Raw genomic sequence first — 21620 nt, 5'->3', positions numbered from 1 at the left:
CAAGTGTGTCTGGGTGTCATCTAATATCTATAACATATTTTTATCGGGACACTTTCTGTTTACCTGGAATTGTTCCTCACTGTAGGCTACTACAACTTTTAGTTAATCTTTACTACACTACTCACTGTTTAGCACATGACCTCAAATGTGAATCCTTAAAGAGATGGGTGGGGCTGGCTTAATAGGGTGTGGACAATGCTGAAAGGGTGTAGACAAAGTAGAGCTCTCCAGTAGGTACCAAAATATTCAAAGGCCCTTTTCTCAAAAGTGAGTTTAAAAGTTTAATCAACTTTCAAAGCAGAATTACTTTCCCATTGTTCCTCAAAAATGCAATGTATGATATACCATTTGTTAGCTCTGAGTCTCTACTATTATCCAACGTAAAAAATATTTAAAAAATCAGATTTTGCTACATAAGACCGATTTGAGCTGGTCAGTCACATATATGGAAATACTTTAGTACCAAAAAAGGGGTTAAACAAGGGTAAAAAAAAACAACACTCCCGAGCATGCTTAAATCTCTCAGATATAGGACAGATACTTCAAAACATACTTCTAATCTATCTGTTTTTCATGTATGCTTCTACGGGCTAATAGCATTAAGGCCAAATTCAATGTTTCATCCATTTGTTTTTTACTTTATACCTAGAAGCGTCCTAAAACTAAAAATCAAATAGCTAAATAATTATTGGTATGACTATGGCTGCGGCGGTCACAAAATGTTGTCAGCCGGTGATTGTCAAGCAAATAACTTTCGGTCTCACGGTAATTGACCGTTAATTGACGTAAACACATTTAGCATCTCCTGGCTTCCACACATAGCCTACAAGCCACTGATGCAGACCTTTGGAACATATTAACTCAGCAAAAAAATAAACGTCCCTGTCTTTAATAGATAATTCGTAAAAATCCAAATAACTTCACAGATCTTAATCTAACAACAATGTTTCCCATTGGCCTGTTGGGGGAGTTTTATGACCCCCATAAATACCTTTCCCCTTTTCTCTCTCTCTACTTTTTAGAGTTGACTCTTATAAAGCCTTTGTAACATAGAGAGTCTGGTAACATCAAAAGGTGGGAAACATAACCATATTTCGGTAATCCAATCAGTTGAAAATATGAGTTGGTACTTAATGAATATGATCCCAGATCATTTGTTGTCTGAGACATACATTACTACTAATGGACAGGATGACAAACTGTATCTTGGAAAGTCTACACATTCTAGTTAACAGATTCACATGGAATTGTTGTGCAATTTAAATGTTTAAATATGAAACTATTTGTGAAAAGATTAAATGAATTTTAGCTTCTAAAGGAGAGAATTGGTTGTCATAGAGTAAACTCTGCTCACTCATAGGACCCGCCCAAGTGAACTATGAATCACGCCCTTCTCTTCACCACTATATAAACCCGTTGCCGAAAATTCTACTTTCTGTTCCGAGGACGTGAGGACGACGGTCCTACGTTAAAAGGGCTCAGATAATAACCTAACGAAATTAGCATCGTGTTCAATGTGAAGGTGACGATCGACACACTGAAAGGATTAATTTTGACTATACCAGCCAGAATATAGCACAAGCTTAAAGTATGGCAACTTGGCATGAACTTTGAACTCTTATTCACTCCAGAAGTGATACCTCCTTGCTGTTGAGTTAGCAGCAGCCGCTGTAAATGTGGGCAAGGAAAGGACGGATGACGTATCCCGTCTAACACACACAACGATACTACAACGTATCCTGTTTCCCACCAGAGACATTCTTCAGAGGACAGGAGATCCATGCTGGACAACCCGGCCTTCCATCTACGACCAATCTACCGGAGCACAGCTCAGAGTAAATATTTATTGCATTTTCCTTTTTCAAATGGGCGGTTATTTAGAATGCATAAGATACTGTATTTACGATAGCATAGCTGCCTACGGCCCGATAGAGACACAACATATTTTTGTTCCTGTCTTCCCGCTCTTTCATTCAAAACCCAACCCCCTTTCTTTGTGTAACCAGTCGTCATATCTGTTCCGCCCGCTATGGATGTTTTCCTTTATGACATAATTTGTAATCAATGTATGATCCATTCTGTGTAGATGTAAATCTGATAACAACAACAGCCCGAGTTTACACCAGGAACACACAATCCCTCCATCAGTGCTCAGACTGTCCGCAATAGGCTGAGAGAGGCTAGACTGAGGGCTTGTAGGCCTGTTGTAAGGCAGGTCCTCACCAGACATCACTGGCAAGAACGTCGCCTATGGGCACAAACCCACCGTCGCTGGACAAGACAGGACTGGCAAAAAGTGCTCTTCACTGACGAGTTGCGGTTTTGTCTCACCAGGGGTGATGGTCGGATTCGCGTTTATCGTCGAAAGAATAAGCATTACACCGTACACTGGAGTGGGATCGATTTGGAGGTGGACTGGGGCGGTGTGTCACAGCATCATCGGACTGAGCTTGTTGTCATTGCAGGAATTCTCAATGCTGTGCGTTACAGGGAATACATCCTCCTCCCTCATGTGGTACCCTTCCTGCAGGCTAATCCTGACATGACCCTCCAGCATGACAATGACACCAGCCATACTGCTCGTTCTGTAAGCGATTTCCTGCAGGACAGGAATGTCAGTGTTCTGCCATGGCCAGCGAAGAGTCCGGATTTCAATCCCATTGAGCACGTCTGGGACCTGTTGGATCGGAGGGTGAGGGCTAGGTCCATTCCCCCCAGAAATGTCTGGGAACTTGCAGGTGCCTTGGTGGAAGAGTGGGGTAACATCTCACAGCAAGAACTGGTAAATGTGGTGCAGTCCATGAGGAGGAGATGAACTGCAGTACTTAATGCAGCTGGTGGCCACACCAGATACTGACTGTTACTTTTGATTTTGACCCCCACTTTGTTCAGGGACACATTATTCTATTTCTGTTGGTCACATGTCTGTGGAACTTGTTCAGTTTATGTCTCAGTTGTTGAATCTTGTTATGTTCATACAAATATTTACGCATGGTAAGGATGCTGAAAATAAATGCAGTTGACAGTGAGAGGATGTATCTTTTTTTGCTGAGTTTATATTTTAAAAAGTCTAATAAATCCATGTAATATAGCCAACACTTTCACAATAAAAAAATGTTTTATTTTAGACAGGTCTACAGAAACATGATTCGAAGAAAATGTAGTCTATTTCAGAAGAACAGAATAGCAAACTGAGTTGTCCTTATGTTAGGTCATGAACTGGCTATGCCAAATGGCTGTGGGTTACACTAGTTCATTTAGCAGAGAAGATGTGCTTAGAATTCCGTGGCATTATTTTATAGTATGAATAATACAATCGAACAACGCTGAAAAAAATACAAGGCATATTTTCTCCAAACGATGAGCGAGTTCGCATATGCGGCTATTCTGTGTTGAGTGGATAACAAATAAATAAATACTCCTATATGCTTAATTTAGTGTTATTAATGTAACTTTAGTTGTTCGACAAACATTGGGCTACATGTTTTATAATACATTGTAAGTCTGCATGAGCTCTGCTTCGTTTTTTTTTGCGCAGGCTGTACACACGTTATCAGTCTCTCAATCACAATTTGACAAGCAATTGATAATGCCTAGAATTTCATGGCGGCATCCCCTTCGTGTGGCCTTAATGCACACTAAAAAAATGTTTTACGCAATGTGGGTGACGCAACAAATCAGAACATTTAGCTTTAAATGTTGATAAACTATTAGGATATTTCTTCCCATTATTAGCACAGCAATGCACACAAGGAATTAGGCTAGAAGCTAAAATGTTCCATTAGCGGGAAAACTCCATTAGCAACAATTATAAAGGTGAAATGTATCTTCCCCAAACTTGAAACGCAGCCGCTGGTTTATGTATGCCAGTTAGGCTCCACACTCCTTGTAAAGTGGATTAATGATCTTAATTTTAAGAAGTTATTTGGCCACTTCACTTGCGATTACCAACCTTATCAAAACATATAGGCGTATGGAATAGGCTACATGAGGTATGCGACTATGATTCATAAAAGGTCGCCTAAAAAAAGGCATTGTTTCTTGCCTTATGCTCGGCATCATTCACAAGTGATAATATATCATTCACAAGTGAAAAATTATTACCCATCAGACTATTCTTCATTTAATCTTGTCTTTACATATACTAAATAATATGTGTGAAATGTGTTTTTATTTAGAATGTAACATTATCATGCAGATGTCTCGAAACAGGGGCATAGGAAAAAATACATGTCATATACAGTCGGAAGTTCACATACACCTTTGCCAAATACATTTAAACTCCGTTTTTCACAATTCCTGACATTTCATCCTAGTAAAAATTCCCTGTCTTATGTCAGTTAGGATCACCACTTTATTTTAAGAATGTGAAATGTCAGAATAATAGCAGAGAGAATAATTTATTTCAGATATTATTTCTTTCATCACATTCCCAGTGGGTCAGAAGTTTACATACACTCAATTAGTATTTGGTAGCATTGCCTTTAAATTGTTTAACTTGGGTCATATGTTTTGTGAAGCCTTCCACAAGCTTCCCACAATAAGTTGGGTGAATTTTGGCCCATTCCTCCTGACAGAGCTGGTGTAACTGAGTCAGGTTTGTAAGGCCTCCTTGTTCGCACACGCTTTTTCAGATCTGCCCACAAATCTTCTATAGGATTGAGGTCAGGGCTTTGTGATGGCCAGTCCAATACCTTGACTTTGTTGTCCTTAAGCCCTTTTGCCACAACTTTTGAAGTATACTTGGGGTAATTGTCCATTTGGAAGACCCATTTGCGACCAATCTTTAACTTCCTGACTGAATTTTTCTCCCTCATGATGTCATCTATTTTGTGAAGTGCACCAGTCCCTAATGCAGCAAAGCACCCCCACAACATGATGCTGCACTCCCGTGCTTCACGGTTGGGATGGTGTTCTTTGGCTTGCAAGCCTCCCCCTTTTCCCTTCAAACAGTTCTATTTTTGTTTCATCTGACCAGAGGACATTTCTCCAAAAAGTACGATCTTTGTACCCATGCGCAGTTGCAAACCGTAGTCTGTCTTTTTTATGGTGGTTTTGGAGCAGTGGCTTCTTCCTTGCTGAGCAGTCTTTCAGGTTATGTCGATATAGAACTTGTTTCACTGTGGATATAGATACTATAATATAATAATATAATATATATAATAATATAATATAATATAGATACTTTTGTACCTGTTTCCTCCAGCATCTTTACAAAGTCTGTTGCTGCTGTTTGTTTTAGATTCCGTCTCTCACAGTTGAAGTGTACCTATATTAAAAATTACAGACCTCTACATTCTTTGTAAGTTGTAAAACCTGCAAAACCGGCAGTGTATCAAATACTTGTTCTCCCCACTGTAGGTTGGATGGGCCGAAGGAAGCTGAGGGTTGGGATGTGGAATTGGAGACAAGTGGGAGTGGAGTTGCTGGGCGGGGATAGAATGATGGTCAAAGATAAAAGTAAAAAAATAAAGTCAAAATAAAAAGTATGTTTGAATAACACAGAGGGGCAGTGTTGTAACAGCTAATGACTGTTTGCCTGAGGATTATGCCGCACAGGTGTTTGTACACATGCATATACACAGACTCTCATTCAAGTAAGAGTCTTGGGGGTGGGGTCTCGGATAGTTGAGGGGCAGCTCTTGGGAAACTGAGGGGGGATCTTAGAGGGCTGGTGGCCTGGCGGTTGGGAGCTTGGTCTGGTGGCTGATGGGTCGCTGGTTCGGGTCCCCGTTTTTCACCTTGTGGGAGATCTGTCGACGTGCCCTTGAGCAGGGCGTTGACCCTGGTTGCTTCTGCAGATCGCTCTGGATGGGAGTCTGTTAGATGACTGAATGTGATGTAGATGGTGAGCGGCTTCACTGCAAGTAGATTGTATGCATTGTATGATAAACCGAGAGCAAATGGCAGCCAAAGAGCTGAGCCACAGATCTCAGCGATATACTACGGAAAGTAACTTTGATTGTAAACTACATCAAACTACATCCACTGTGCACACGGCCTGTTCGCAAAGTTATCTGGAGATATGGAATCAGAGCATGATAATGTTCTATTTCACACCGAGGCTTGGTGGTTATCGTGGGTGAATGTTGCAAAGATTTTTTGCATTGAGAGAGGAACTGTTGTCAATCACAATGGATGTATAAAAAAAACAGCATCAAACCCACCCATCTCATCAGTGGTGGTGAGATAAAATACATTATGCCAGACTAATTTGCAATTGACTGTCATAGCCCCACATTAAAATTATGTGTAATACTGTTATAATGTTTTTCAATTGACTGCCATAGCCCAAAATAAAGATGTTAACATTAATTACATAATTACTTAATTACATAATTGTTTTCACATGGTTGGGGTCAAGAGACCAAAAAAGTTTGGGAAGCATTGCTTTCAACCTATTTTGAGCGGATTGTAGTGATTGTGGTTTGTGTGTATGCTTGTTTTTAGCATGAGCTGCACTAAATCATTTACTAACAATTTCTGTTGGTTTAACAAAGTGCTGAATCTTGAGGGACATATAGGGCCACAAAACGGTGATAAAATAACAAACAAAAGTAGGGTGATTTTAGATGACGCCTCACCATTAGGTACGCTGACTGACATGTCGATGACATCACTGGCGTTGTCATGCACCGACACAAGGATCTCAAATGTGGCCACCAGCTCTCTGTTGAGTGGGTTATGCACAAACACAGCACCTGTGGGAACACACACACATATACACACACACACATACAGGTCACATATACACACAATTATCACACACAAACAGGCTCACATACATGCACATGTACATACACACTCCCGCACGCACGCACATACACACACTTACTTATACTGCATAAACATATTTACACAACATCCACAGAATCTGACAGGCAACTAAGTAAAGTAAAATACTAAACATTATCTACAGTATGTTGACTACTAACCCGTGTGGAAATCGATGCCGAAAGACTCTTGCAGCCCATCTACAGGGTTATTCCCATCATCCTTGGCCTCCACAGAGATAATGTAATATTCCAGCCGGGGTCGTAGGTCATGATCCTCGGCGGCGAGTGTAGCCACCACCACGCCTGGCGGTGTAGACTCGTTTACATTGATAGTCGTCACGGGTTCAATGAAACGCGGTCGTGAGTCGTTGACATCATCCAGGATGACCGACAGGGTGGCAGTGCCCGACAACGAGGGCGTGCCGCGGTCTGTAGCCAAGATGACCAGGCGGTAGGAACCGCGCTCCTCACGGTCGAGGATGGCGTTGCCCACCAGAATGGCGCCGGACAGGGAGTCGACTATGAAGCGGTCCTGCGCGCCACTTTCCAGCCGGTAGAGCAGCCAGGCGTTAGAGCCTGAATCAGCGTCACTAGCAGACAGCTGGGTTACCACCACACCTAAAAGAGAGAGAGAGGAAACAGGACACAGGGGTAAGGATAGAACACAAGGGGCAGGTTTCCCAGACATAGATTAAGTCCAGTCCTGCACAAAAAAAATGATGTTTAATGGAGAAACTCCATTGAATTGTATTTTTTGTCCAGGACTAGGCTTAAAGGGGAAATTTGCCATTCAAAAAATAAAAAAGCTGTCACTCCGCCACTGTCTTGGTACACAGCTCAGTTTTTCACAATTTCACAATACAAATTCCCTGTTTTAGGTCAGGTAAGATCACCACTTTATTTTAAGAATGTGAAACATCAGAATAATAGTAGAGAGAATGATTTATTTCAGATTTGATTTCTTTCATCACATTCCCAGTGGGTCAGAAGTTTACATACACTCAATTAACATTTGGTAGCCTTAAAAGGCACAGTCAACTTAGTGTATGTAAACTTCTCACCCACTGGAATTGTGATACAGTGAATTATAAGTGAAATAATCTGTCTGTAAACAATTGTTGGAAAAATTACTTGTGGCATGCACAAAGTAGATGTCCTAACCGACTTGCCAAAACTATAGTTTGTTAACAATACATTTGTTGAATGGTTGAAAAACAAGATTTAATGACTCCAACCTAAGTGTATGTAAACTTCCGACTTCAACTGTATACACGCATGAATGCATAAATTGAGTCACACAGACATAAGACACAGACACATCCATCCACACCAACACACGCTCACCAGTGGGGCTGTTCTCAGGGAGGTGCACAGTTAGGCTGGGGGGGTTGAAGACAGGAGGGTTGTCGTTCTGATCCAGGATTGTCACAGTGAGGGGTACACTGCTGTTGAGCCCCCACACATCCTCCCCCACCAGGAACAGCTCCACCCGAGGCTCCACAAACATCTCGCGGTCCAACAGCGCCCCCTGTTGCACACGCACCACACCTGCAAGGGGGAACAAGGGAGAGGTACAGGCAGTGGCTTCATTGGTGATGACTTCAAAGGTGTTCTAATTAATTGCATGTGTGTATTGTTGTGAGTGAGAGTGTGTGCATGTGTTTGAGTGTGCATGCATTAGAGGATTGTGATTGAGTGATTAATATGTGTGTGTGACCTGTATCAGAGTCCACAGTGAAGAGGTCCTGTCTTGTTCCCAGCAGATGGTACCTGACCACAGCGTTGGGCCCAATGTCTTTGTCCTCAGCCAACACTGGTCCGTTCAACATTGACACAGCACTGCCTAAGAGAGGGAGAGATGGAGAAAGGAAGATGTGCGTGAAGGCAGAAGGGGAGAGGACAGTTAAATGCAAGAGTTGAAGAGGGAAAAGCAAGAAAGATTGATGAAAGAGGGAAAGATTGAGATTGGGGAGAGAGTGGGAAGAGAGAGAAAAATTAGTGATAGAAATAGAGGAAAGCAGAGATAGGTAGTGGGTGCCATGTTAGGGACAGAGGTAGCAGAGGAATTATACATTATCAATTGAAACAAACAGACACACAGACCGACATAAAAACACACCAGTGAGGTTGTTACCTGTGGGGGAGTTCTCAGTGATCTCAGCCCGGTAGCTGGTCTGTGTGAATATGGGCCTGTTGTCATTCTCATCCAAAACTGTGATCACCAGCACTTCTGAGTCCTGGAGAGAGGAATGGATGGCGGGGGACGGTGACAGATTGGGTAGGGAGGGATGGGTGGATAGGGAAGGGAAAGAGGGAGGGGCAAAGAAGAAGGTGAAAAATGTTCTCAATAAAAAAGAAAATAGCTTTAATTTCATACAATATTTGAAGGTTGAGTGTCATTGAATAATGCAGTCAATGTAGAGCTGGGCAGTATGGTAAAAATCAATACTTGAAAATACAGAGGATCAACACCATTCCATTCTTTCCACATTATGTTTGCAACAAGAATGTTTAGTAATACTGCTGGACAACACAGCAAAGAAATTCACTTATTGGCCTAATCTAAAAACTACAGGTTTGGGTCAAATCCAATACAACACAAAACACGAAACCCGCTGTATTTTCAAGTATTGTCAAATCGAATCAAATTGTATTTGTCACATACACATGGTTAGCAGATGTGAATGCGAGTGTAGTGAAATGCTTGTACTTCTAGTTCCGACCATGCAGTAATATCTAACAAGTAATCTGACCTAACAATTTCACAAAAACGACCTTATACACACAAGTGTAAAGGAATGAAAAATAATATGTACATAAAAATATATGAATGAGTGATGGCAGAACGGCAAAGGTAAGATGCAGTAGATGGTATAGAGTACAGTATATACATATGAGAAATGTAAGGTATGTCATGACTGTCCTGACCAGGTCAGGTTACAGGAGACCACAACCCTACAGATTATCTCTCAACCCCAACAGAGGAGGAGAGATCTAGGTGTCTGAAGATGTGGGGGGTTTTATGACCCCTCACGCCCCTGGTAAATCTCAGGCCACAGACAAATTCCTTTGTTCTGTTACTATGGAGAACCAGCCTCAGAACATTAAACATGAAATAAAGGGACTTTGGAACAATGGTTTCCGTCAGCCACAATGGTGGTCATGACGATAGATAGAAAATGTATGTTTTTGTTTTGTTATTAAAGGTTAATAGATGACGTTATTACAAAAACATTGTAATGTGAAACGTTTTCTTAGTATATGTTTGATGTTTATACATTATATGTTGTATGGAAAATATCCAAATCAAAGAGAATGTTTTGGGGAAGATGAAATGTTAAATTAGTTGTCTAAAATTGGATTTGAATAAATTGCCTCATTAACTTGGTACACCCAGACAATTGCCCTAAAGGCGGTTACACCCACTTCTGACCCAAGGGTATAAAACCTGTGAGTATAGAATTTACAGGAAGACTACGTGACCCAAGCTGCAGCAAGGTCTAAAAAGTAAACGAACCCAGAACGCAACGCAAGTTTGAGGACAAAGAAATCCTTTTCTACCCAAGCTACGGATGAGTAGCTGTGTCGAAGCGGGTGAATTTCCGCCTGGCTACTCCAACCTCGGCCAACAGCTCCGCCCCCTCGCCCAAGCCTCTCCAGGTTCTCCTTTACCCAAATCCAGATAGCAGATATTTTGAAAGAGCTGCAAAACCTGGACCCGTACAAATCAGCTGGGCTTGACAATCTGGACCCTCTATTTCTGAAACTATCCACCGCCATTGTCGCAACCCCTATTACCAGCCTGTTCAACCTCTCTTTCATATCGTCTGAGATCCCCAAGGATTGGAAAGCTGCCGCAGTCATCCCCCTCTTCAAAGGGGGAGACACCCTGGACCCAAACTGTTTCAGACCTATATCCATCCTGCCCTGCCTATCTAAGGTCTTCGAAAGCCAAGTCAACAAACAGGTCACTGACCATCTCGAATCCCACCGTACCTTCTCCGCTGTGCAATCTGGTTTCCGAGCCGGTCACGGGATGCACCTCAGCCACGCTCAAGGTACTAAACGATATCATAACCGCCATCGATAAAAGACAGTACTGTGCAGCCGTCTTCATCGACCTTGCCAAGGCTTTCGACTCTGTCAATCACCATATTCTTATCGGCAGACTCAGTAGCCTCGGTTTCTCGGATGACTGCCTTGCCTGGTTCACCAATTACTTTGCAGACAGAGTTCAGTGTGTCAAAACGGAGGGCATGCTGTCCGGTCCTCTGGCAGTCTCTATGGGGGTGCCACAGGGTTCAATCCTCGGGCCGACTCTTTTCTCTGTATATATCAATGATGTTGCTCTTGCTGCGGGCTATGCATCCATCCCTTATCCACCTCTATGCAGACGACACCATTCTATACACTCCCGGCCCGTCCTTGGACACTGTGCTATCTAACCTCCAAACAAGCTTCAATGCCATACAACACTCCTTCCGTGGCCTCCAACTGCTCTTAAACGCTAGAAAAACCAAATGCATGCTTTTCAACCGTTCGCTGCCTGCACCCGCATGCCTGACCAGCATCACCACCCTGGATGGTTCCGACCTTGAATATGTGGACATCTATAAGTACCTAGGTGTCTGGCTAGACTGTACACTCTCCTTCCAGACTCATATCAAATCGAAAATCGAAAATCAAATCAAGAGTCGGCTTTCTATTCCGCAACAAAGCCTCCTTCACTCACGTCGCCAAAATTACCCTAGTAAAACTGACTATCCTACCAATCCTCGACTTCGGCAATGTCATCTACAAAATTGCTTCCAACACTCTACTCAGCAAACTGGATGCAGTTTATCACAGTGCCATCCGTTTTGTCACTAAAGCACCCTATACCACCCACCACTGCGACCTGTATGCTCTAGTCGGCTGGCCCTCGCTACATATTCATTGCCAGACCCACTGGCTCCAGGTCATCTACAAGTCCACGCTAGGTAAAGCTCCGCCTTATCTCAGTTCACTGGTCACGATGGCAACACCCATCCGTAGCACGCGCTCCAGCAGGTGTATCTCACTGATCATCCCTAAAGCCAACACCTCATTTGGCCGCCTTTCGTTCCAGTTCTCTGCTGCCTGTGACTGGAACAAATTGCAAAAATCGCTGAAGTTGGAGACTTTTATCTCCCTCACCAACTTCAAACATCTGCTATCTGAGCAGCTAACCGATCGCTGCAGCTGTATATAGTCTATCGGTATCTAAAGGGTTTCATTCCTATGCTGTGAGCTCTGAGCTACAGAGCTGTCTGTCCTCAGAAGACCCCTTCCAGAGCAAAGGGTGAGGGAACAGACTCCTAAGCCAAAAAGGACACTGACATCGGGAGGACGCTCAGAGAGGTGCGCCGGAGTCGTGCGTCATCGAACAGCTGAAGGCCTACACAGAGAATCCTCAGAGATCATCCCCACGGAATTACATCATTATATTCTGACCCATAAGAACGGCAGTTTGGGGCAAGGCTAGGGTTAGAATAGCATAGCTGGGGCCTCCCGGGTGGAGCAGTGGTTAATCAAGGGTGCTGCAGAGCCAGCTATGCCACCAGCACATCTGGGTTCGCGCCCAGGCTCTTTCGTAACCGGCCGCGACCGGGAGGTCCGTGGGGCGACGCACAATTGGCCTAGCATCGTCCGGGTTAGGGAGGGCTTGCTTGTCTCATCGCGCACCAGCGACTCCTGTGGCGGGCAGGATGCAGTGCGCGCTAACCAAGGTTGCCAGGTGCACGGTGTTTCCTCCGACACATTGGTGCGGCTGGCTTCCGGGTTGGATTTGCGTTGTGTTAAGAAGCAGTGGTTGGTTGGGTTGTGTATCGGAGGACGCATAACTTTCAACCTTCGTCTCTCCCGAGCCCGTACGGGAGTTGTAGCGATGAGACAAGATAGTAGCTACTAAAAACAATTGGATACCACGAAATTGGGGAGAAAAATGTGTAAAATTCAATTTAAAAAAAATAACTTAAAAAAAGAATAGCATAGCTGACAAATTCACCCAAATGTATATTCCTCATGTACTTTCTTTTTCTCTCTCTTTTGAAATCCCCATAGTGGGTAACACGCGCCATAGTGTGTTGGCCCGTTATACTAAGTTCTAATCAATAGCCTATAATGTGTTTAGTCTATGTGTATGTTTTATTATCACTTTAGCTTTTTAGTAAATAAATATTCAACTAAGATTGGTGTGGTACGAACTCACTGGTGAGACCCGGGTCCGTGCAGATTCACGGGCTCTACGACGTTCAGAACGAGATAGGTAGAGGCAACTGGTTAATTAGCTGTTGTAAAATCGATATTCTGATATTCTTTGAGTTAATTTGGGAAATACAAACTCAATAAAAACTAGTTTTCCCATGGTGCCCCAGGTTAATGAGTTAATAATTGCTTGATTCAGTTAATCACGCAATTAGACACTTTAATACGTACGACAGGTATGTAAACATTATATAAACATTATATAAAGCATTGTTTAAAGTGGCTAGTGATTACCACAAGATGGCAAGATGCAGTAGACGGTATAGGGTACAGTATATACATATGAGATGAGTAATGTAGTGTATGTAAACATATAAAGGGGCATTGTTTAAAGTGGCTAGTGATACATTTATTACATTTTTCCATTATTAAAGTGGCTAGAGTTGAGTCAATATGTTGGCAGGTGTTGATGCACCTGTACTGGATCTTAGCAGGGTGAACAGGCAGTGGCTCATGTGGTTGTTGTCCTGGATCTTTTTGGCCTTCCTGTGACATCGGCTGGTGTAGGTGTCCTGGAGGATAGGTAGTTTGCCCCCGGTGATGCATTGTGCAGACCTCACTAACCTCTGGAGAGCCTTACGGTTGTGGGTGGAGCCGTTGCCGTACCAGGCGGTGATACAGCCCGACAGGATGCTCTCGATTGTGCATCTGTAAAAGTTTGTGAGTGTTTTTGGTGACAAGCCCCATTTCTTCAGCCTCCTGAGGCTGTTGCGCCTTCTTCACCACGCTGTCTGTGTGGGTGGACCATTTCAGTTTACCTGTGATGTGTACGCCCAAGAATGTAAAACTTTCCACCCTCTCCACTACTTTCCCGTCGATGTGGATAGGGGACTGCTCTCTCTGCTGTTTCCTGATGTCCACGATCATCTCCTTTGTTTTGTTAACATTGAGTGTGAGGTTATTTTACTGACACCTCACACCAAGGGCCCTTACCTCCTCCCTGTATGCCGTCTCGCCCGTTGTTGGTAATCAAGCCTACCACTGTAGTGTCGTCTGCAAACTTGATGATTGAGTTGGAGGCTTGCATGGCCACGTAGTCATGGGTGAACAGGGAGTACAGGAGAGGGCTGAGAACGCACCCTTGTTGGGCCCCAATGTTGAGGATTAGTGGGGTGGAGATGTTGCCACCTACCCTCACCACCTGGTGGCGGCCCGTCAGGAAGTCCAGGATCCAGTTGCACAGGGCGGGGCCGGGACCCAGGGTCTCGAGCTTGATGATGAGTTTGGAGGGTACTATGGCGTTAAATGCTGAGCTGTAGTCGATGAACAGCATTCTTACATAGTTATTCCTCTTGTCCAGATGGGTTAGGGCAGTGTGCAGTGTGATTGCGATTGAGTTGTCTGTGGACCTATTGGGGAAGTAAGCAAAGTGGAGTGGGTCTAGGGTGTCAGGTAGGGTGGAGGTGATATGGTCCTTGACTAGTCTCTCAAAGAACTTCATGATGATGGAATTGAGTGCTACGGGGCGGTAGTCATTTAGCTCAGTTACCTTAGCTTTTTTGGGAACAGGAACAAGAACAATGGTGGCCCTCTTGAAGCATGTGGGAACAGCAGACTGGGATAAAGATTGATTGAATATGTCCGTAAACACACCAGCCAGCTGGTCTGCGCATGCTCTGAGGACGCAGCTGGGGATGCTGTCTGGGCCTGCAGCCTTGCGAGGGTTAAAACGTTTAAATGTTTTACTCACATTGGCTGCAGTGATCGAGAGCCCACAGGTTTTGGTAGCAGGCCGTGTCAGTGGCACTGTATTGTCCTCAAAGCGAGGAAAGAAGTTGTTTAGTTTGTTTGGGAGAAAGACATCGTGGTTCGCGATGGGGCTGGATTTTCTTTTGTAGTCCGTGATTGACTGTAGACCCTGCCACATACCACTCGTGTCTGAGCCATTGAATTGTGACTCTACTTTGTCTCTATACTGACGCTTAGCTTGTTTGATTGCCTTGTGGAAGCTACACTGTTTGTATACGGTCAAGTTTCTGGTCACCATGCCATGATTAAAAGCAGTGGTTCGCGCTTTCTGTTTTGCGCGAATGCCGCCATCAATCCACGGTTTCTGGTTGGGGAATTTTTTAATAGACTCTTTGGGTACAACATCACCGATGCACTTGCAAATAAACTTGCTCACCGAATCAGCGTATTCATCAATGTTGTTGTTCGACGCTATGCGGAACATATCCCAGCCCACGTGATCGAAGCAATCGTGAAGCGTGGAATCCGATTGGTCGGACCAGCGTTGAACAGACCTGAGCGGGAGCTTCCTGGTTTAGTTTCTGTCTATAGGCTGGGAGCAACAAAATGGAGTCGTGGTCAGCTTTTCCGAAAGGAGGGCAGGAGAGGGCCTTATATGTGTTGCAGAAGTTAGAATAACAATGATCCAGGGTTTTGCCAGCTCGGGTCGAGCAATCGATATCCTGTTAAAATGTAGGAAGCCTTGTTTTCAGATTAGCCTTGTTAAAATCCCCATCTACAATAAATGCAGCCTCATGTGTGGTTTCCAGTTTACATGGAGTCAAATGAAGTTTGTTCAGAGCTGTTGTGTCTGCTTGGGGGGGAATATACACGATTGTGATTATGATCGAAGAGAATTCTCTTGGTAGATAATGCGGTCGGCACACCCGCTCTTCTTTTTACCAGACAGATGCTTGTTTCTGTCGGCGCGATGCGTGAAGAAACCAGGTGGCTGTACCGACTCTGATAGCGTGTCTTGAGTGAGCCATGTTTCCACGAAACAAATAACGTTGCAGTCTCTGATGTCTCAGGCAACCCTTGCTCGGATTTCATCTACCTTGTTGTCAAGAGACTGGACATTGGCGAGTAGTATGCTCGGGAGCGGTGCGCGATGTGCCCGTCTACGGAGCCTGACCAGAAGACCGCTCCGTCTGCCCCTTCTGCGGCATCGTTGTTTTGGGAAGCCAGCTGGGATCCGATCCATTATCCTGGGTGGTGGGCCAAACAGAGGATCCGCTTCTGAAAAGTCGTATTCCTGGTCGTAATGTTGGTGAGTTGACGTTGCTCTTATATCCAATACTTCCTCCCAAACTGTATGTAATAAAACCTAAGCTTTCCTGGGGTAACAATGTAAGAAATAACACATAAAAAGGTAAAATATACTGCATAGTTTCCTAGGAACGCAAAGCGAGGCGGGCATCTCTGTCGGCGCCAGAAGATACCAGGTGGCATCGTCAAGTCATGGGTATGCTTATCAACAGCAGGGACTGGGGAGTTTGTTAGGATCAAATGAAATAAGAAAAGACCAAAGCATAGGTAAAGAATTACAGGAAAACCCTGGGATGTCAATGCCAAAGAAGCACCAAAATGGCTTTTCAATATGTATTGAGCAGTTCCTGGGTGGTCCAGTCTCAGTCCTGACTTACAGTGCATTCGGGAAGTATTCAGACCCCTTCACTTTTTCCAAAATGTTTTACGTTACAGCCTTATTCTGAAATTAATGAGGGAATAAAAAAACATCAATCTACACACAATGCCCGATAATGACAAAGCATAAACAGTTTTTTATTTGCTCTGTTTATCTTTCCCTCCATCCTGATTAGTCTCCCAGTCCCTGAAAATCATCCACACAGCATGACGCTTGCACCACCATGCTTCACCGTAGGGATGGTATTGGCCAGGTGTTGAGCGGTGCCAGGCCAAAGAGTTCAATCTTGGGTTCATCAAACCAGAGAATCTTGTTTCTTATGGTCTTTGAGTCCTTCGAGGTGCCTTTTGCAAACTCCAAGTGGGCTGACGTGACTTTTACTGAGGAGTGGCTTCCGTCTAGCCTCTCTACCATAACGCCTGATTGGTGGAGTGCTACAGAGACGGTGGTCCTTCTGGAAGGTTCTCCCATCTCCACAGAGGAACAATGGAGCTCTGTGAGAGTACACATCGGGTTCTTGGTCACCTTCCTGACACAGGCCCTCCTCTCCCGATTGCTCAGTTCGGCTGGGTGGCCAGCTCGAGGAAGAGTCTTGGTGGTTCCAAATGTCTTCCATTTAAGAATGATGGAGACCACTGTGTTCTTGGGCAACTTCAATGCTGCAGTTTTTGGTACCCTTCCCCAGATCTGTGCCTCGACACAATCCTGTCTCGGAGCTCTACGGACAATTCTTTTGACCTTATGGCTTCTTTTTTTGCTCTGACATGCACTGTCAGGTGTGGGACTTTATATAGGCAGGTGTGTGCCTTTCCAAATCATATCCAATCAATTGAATTTACCACAGGTGGAGTCCAGGTTGTAGAAACATCTCAAGGATGATCAATGGAAGCAGGATGCACCTGATCTTTTATTTTAATACATTTGCAAAAATAAAAAATAAACTGTTTTTTCTTTGTCATTATGGGGTATTGTGTGTAGATTGATGAGGGGAGAAAATAATTAATTAATTTGAGAAAAAGTGGATAAAGCGAAGGGGTCTGAATACTTTCCAAATGTACTGTATATTTTGCTTGAACATCTGAGACAGGGTTTGAATATAGCTGTCCATCAATGAACCTCAACCAAATGTTGTGCACTTGAGCACTTTTTTGAGCACAAAAACAATGGTATGTTGCCATAAGAGTTGCAATTTGATAGAATCCTATTCAAAATGATTCACAGCTGTAATGGCTGGGTTAAAGACATTTTCACTTTAAAATGTACAATAGGTTATGTAGATCTGTAGGGAAAAAATCTAATTGAATCTGTTTTTATATTTAATTATAAAGACTGTGCAAGAGGTGTGTAGACTTTCACTCGGCATTGTAGATAATCAATGATAAGATCAGTGTACGATTTTGCAGAGTTTTGGTAGCTTACAGCTGAGGAAGCAGAGGCTTGACTTTGCCAGTAAATAGCGTATGGGCTGAGAGGGGATTATGTGTGTGTGTGTGTGGCAGTACCCGGCGAGCGATGCGGGAGTTCTCAGGGTTGTCTTTGACTGTAATGGCCAGTCTGTACTCTGCCACCCTCTCTCTGTCCAGAGGCCTGTTCACCTGCACCACCCCTGTCTGAGAGAGAGAGAGAGAGAGAGAGAGAGAGAGAGAGAGAGAGAGAGAGAGAGAGAGAGAGAGAGAGAGATGATAGAAATTACTCATCAATTACGCCAGTATACCCTTCCCTTTTCAATTACTTTCTATCTATTTCTCGGTCTACATTTCTCTACCTCTCCTCTATCTGTTCTACCCCTTTACTCTCCGTAACCCTTCTCTCCGTAACCCTTCTTCTTTTATCCACATTTTTCCTTTTTCCCTCTATCCCTTCTCACCCTCTCTCTCTCCTTTTCTTCCCTCACACCATCTGTCCCCCTCCATCCCCTCCTTTCCTCCCCCTCCATCCCCTCCTTCCCTCCCCCTTCATCCCCTCCTTTCCCTCCCTCTCACAGTGTCATTGATGTAGAAGGCGCCGTAGCGGTTTCCAGCAGTGATGTTGTAGGTGAGTAGGGCGTTGCGTCCACTGTCTACATCCTGCGCTCTGACCCTGGCCACCGAGGTGTAGACGGACGCCCCCTCGCTCACACTGGTGTTATGGGGCAGGTTGAGCAGCACGGGGTCATTGTCATTGATGTCCAGAACGTGGACACCCACCACCACCTGGGAGATGAAGGAGACACAAGACAGGGTGGCACTTAGTCTTTCTAAGTGTGTGTGTATATATATATATGTGTGTGTGTGTGTGTGTGTGTGTGTGTGTGTGTGTGTGTGTGTGTGTGTGTGTGTGTGTGTGTGTGTGTGTGTGTGTGTGTGTGTGTGTGTGTGTGTGTGTGTGTGTGTGTGTGTGTGTATGGGCACATGTGTTGTGTACATTGAAGTGTCTGAGCATGTTAGCAGGAAGCACCACAAAATCAGTGCATGTCTGTGCGAACACACCATGCTGCTGCGTGGTGGTTTGCCCAGGTCTTTTGCCATGACAGTGATGTTGTAGAAGGGTGTGGTCTCTCTGTCCAGCTCCACATCTCTCCTCACACGCAGCTCTCCCTCCACTGGAGATATCACAAACTCATCTGAGAGAGTAAGATAGAGAGAGAGAGAAAAAGAAAGAGAGAGGAAGGCATGATTAGTTGGTTACTAGCTGTATACACTGCACACACATACACACACAGATGGTAGCTCACTAGCATGCATGCACACACACACAATAACCCATCCCCTCCTCCACAAAGACACACACACATACACCCACTGCAACTATGGCTGTGCCGGTCATTACATTTTCTCAACCAGTAACTGTTATGCAAATAAATAACCCAGTCAGTTACACCAGCAACCACCAGGGCCTCGTTTCCCAGAGCCTTCAGATTGTCATTAAAACCATTTTACAATGTATCTTTAGTAGCTAAGCTGTTTCCCAGAACCTTCGTTAGTAATGTGCCTCTTGAAAACCTTTGCACATTTAAAGCAGCCAAAGTGCATCGTTAGATGTTTTGAATTTTATTCTCAGTATATATCAGCTAAACATAGAATCAAGATGTTTAGTCTAGGTATCTGTCTGACTGTGACCGCTGATAACTTTAGAACTAAGTTGACAGGAAATTGAAAGTTGCCAAAGTATTTGCAATTGTTACAAACAACTGAAAGATACCGAGATGACTGCATTAAAAGATAAATAGACTACATTGGCATATATACTTCAATCATATTGAAATCATATTGAGTTCTATTTTGCCACTAGTCTACTGTCAAATCTTTGGCTCAATATGTTTCATAATGTCCTAGCCGTGTCTGAATCCTGGCTTAGGAAGGCCACCAAAAATCCTGAAATTTCCATCCCTAAATATAACATTTTCCGACAAGATAGAACTGCCAAAGGGGGGGAAGTTGCAATCTGCTGCAGAGATAGCCTGCAGAGTTCTGTCATTCTATCCAGGTGTGTGCCGAAACAATTTGAGCTTATACTTCTAAAAATTCACCTTTCCAGAAATAAGTCTCTCACCGTTGCTGCTTGTTATAGACCATCTTCTGCCACCAGCTATGCCCTGGACACCATATGTGAATTGATTGCCCCCCATCTATCTTCAGAGCTCGTACTGTTTGGTGACCTAAACTGGGACATGCTTAACACCCCGGCCGGCCTACAATCTAAGCTAGATGCCCTCAATCTCACACAAATTATCAATGAACCTACCAGGTGCTTATCCAAGATGGAGTAGCAGTCGGACGTCTTGTCGTGTCATGTCGTGTCCCTTGTATATATTTTTTTTTAAACATATTTTTCTTCACGTCTTTTAAAACATTTTGCTAAACCTCAACTTCGAAATACTCTCCTGCAACCCGCCTCACCCAATGTAGCACGGATCTGCTTTTTTTTCTAAAGTACTTATATTTACTTCGGATCCGGAACCCCTCAACTGAAGCTAGCCAGCTAACTACCAGCAAACCATTGCTAGCGGTCATCAGCTAACTGGTCATCAGCTAACCTTTAGCTCGGGAAAGCTCTCGCCAGTTCGAACAACGTGACTCTCACCAGAGCATAACGGACCTATTTTTTATTTTATTTTTATCCCCGGATTCCCACCGCAAACTGAACATTTTCAGCTGGATCTTCACAACTAGCTAACTAGCTAACCGCAACCCCGGATGATTACTCCTGGCTAGCGTTTCCATCCACTTAGCTTGAAGCTAGCCTGGCCAGAGCTCCTGTGCTACCACCGAAGCATACTCCTAGGCTACAATATCCGGATCCACGACCGGTCTATCGATGTCACCGCATGAAGAGGCATAAACAGACTCACCCCATCGCGATGTCCCCCAAAGACTAACTTTCTAGACCTTGCTATCTGCTTGCTTGCTAATTCGGCCTGCTAACTGCTAGCTTGTTTAGCCCCGGTCCGCTAACTGCTACCTTGCTCAGCCCCGGCCTACTAACTGTTAGCTTGTTAGCACAGGCCTGCTAACTGTCTGAATCGCCGCGTCCCCAGCCAGCCCAACCACTCACTGGACCAATATTTACTTTCAATCTCTTTTCAATTTTTTATTCGATTATACCTTCCGGTAACCTGCCTCACCCAATGTGATACGGAATCGCTATTATTTTTAGAACACATTCAAGAACCTCCAGAAGCTAACCAGCTACAAGCTATTTAGTCATTGTTAGCCACTGCTAGCGGCTTTACCTTCTGCACAGCCAGCCAGTTTTTTTTACCTGGATAATACTCGCCAGTCCCATCCACCGCTGCCCCCTGGACACTGATCACTTGGCTACATAGCTGATGCATGCTGGACTGTCCATTAATCACGGTACTCCATTCTGCTTGTTTATGTTTTATCACCCCTCATCACTGTCAAACACTCCCTAAAACACTTCAGCAAGCAGGCCTTTCTAATTGATCTTGATTCCTGGAAGGATATTGACCTCATTCCGTCAGTAGGGAATGCCTGGTTAATCTTTAAAAGTGCTTTCCTCACCATCTTAAATAAGCATGCCCCATTAAAAAAATGTAGAACCAGGAACAGATATAGCACATGGTTCACCCCAAAGTTGACTGCCCTTGACCAGCACAAAAAAATCCGGTGGTGTACTGCATTAGCACCGAATAGCCCCCGCGATATGTAACTTTTCAGGGAAGTTAGGAAAGCAAAGGGTAG

General features: G+C 44.1%; 1 protein-coding gene across 1 annotated transcript in view; it reads right to left on the bottom strand.

The window, feature by feature from the left end:
• LOC118369378 (cadherin-23-like) overlaps positions 1 to 21620 on the bottom strand; it is a 625272-nt gene that overhangs the window by 57699 nt on the left and 545953 nt on the right. The window contains 8 exon segments of the mRNA XM_052498286.1: positions 6585 to 6701; positions 6936 to 7394; positions 8121 to 8324; positions 8494 to 8619; positions 8911 to 9013; positions 17940 to 18047; positions 18420 to 18629; positions 18906 to 19039. Coding sequence (XP_052354246.1) covers positions 6585 to 6701; positions 6936 to 7394; positions 8121 to 8324; positions 8494 to 8619; positions 8911 to 9013; positions 17940 to 18047; positions 18420 to 18629; positions 18906 to 19039 — 1461 coding nt within the window.

The sequence above is a fragment of the Oncorhynchus keta genome, chromosome 36, assembly GCF_023373465.1.
Source record: "Oncorhynchus keta strain PuntledgeMale-10-30-2019 chromosome 36, Oket_V2, whole genome shotgun sequence".
In the NCBI taxonomy this organism is placed as follows: Eukaryota; Metazoa; Chordata; class Actinopteri; order Salmoniformes; family Salmonidae; genus Oncorhynchus; species Oncorhynchus keta.
This window is presented reverse-complemented; position numbering and strand designations above follow the sequence as displayed.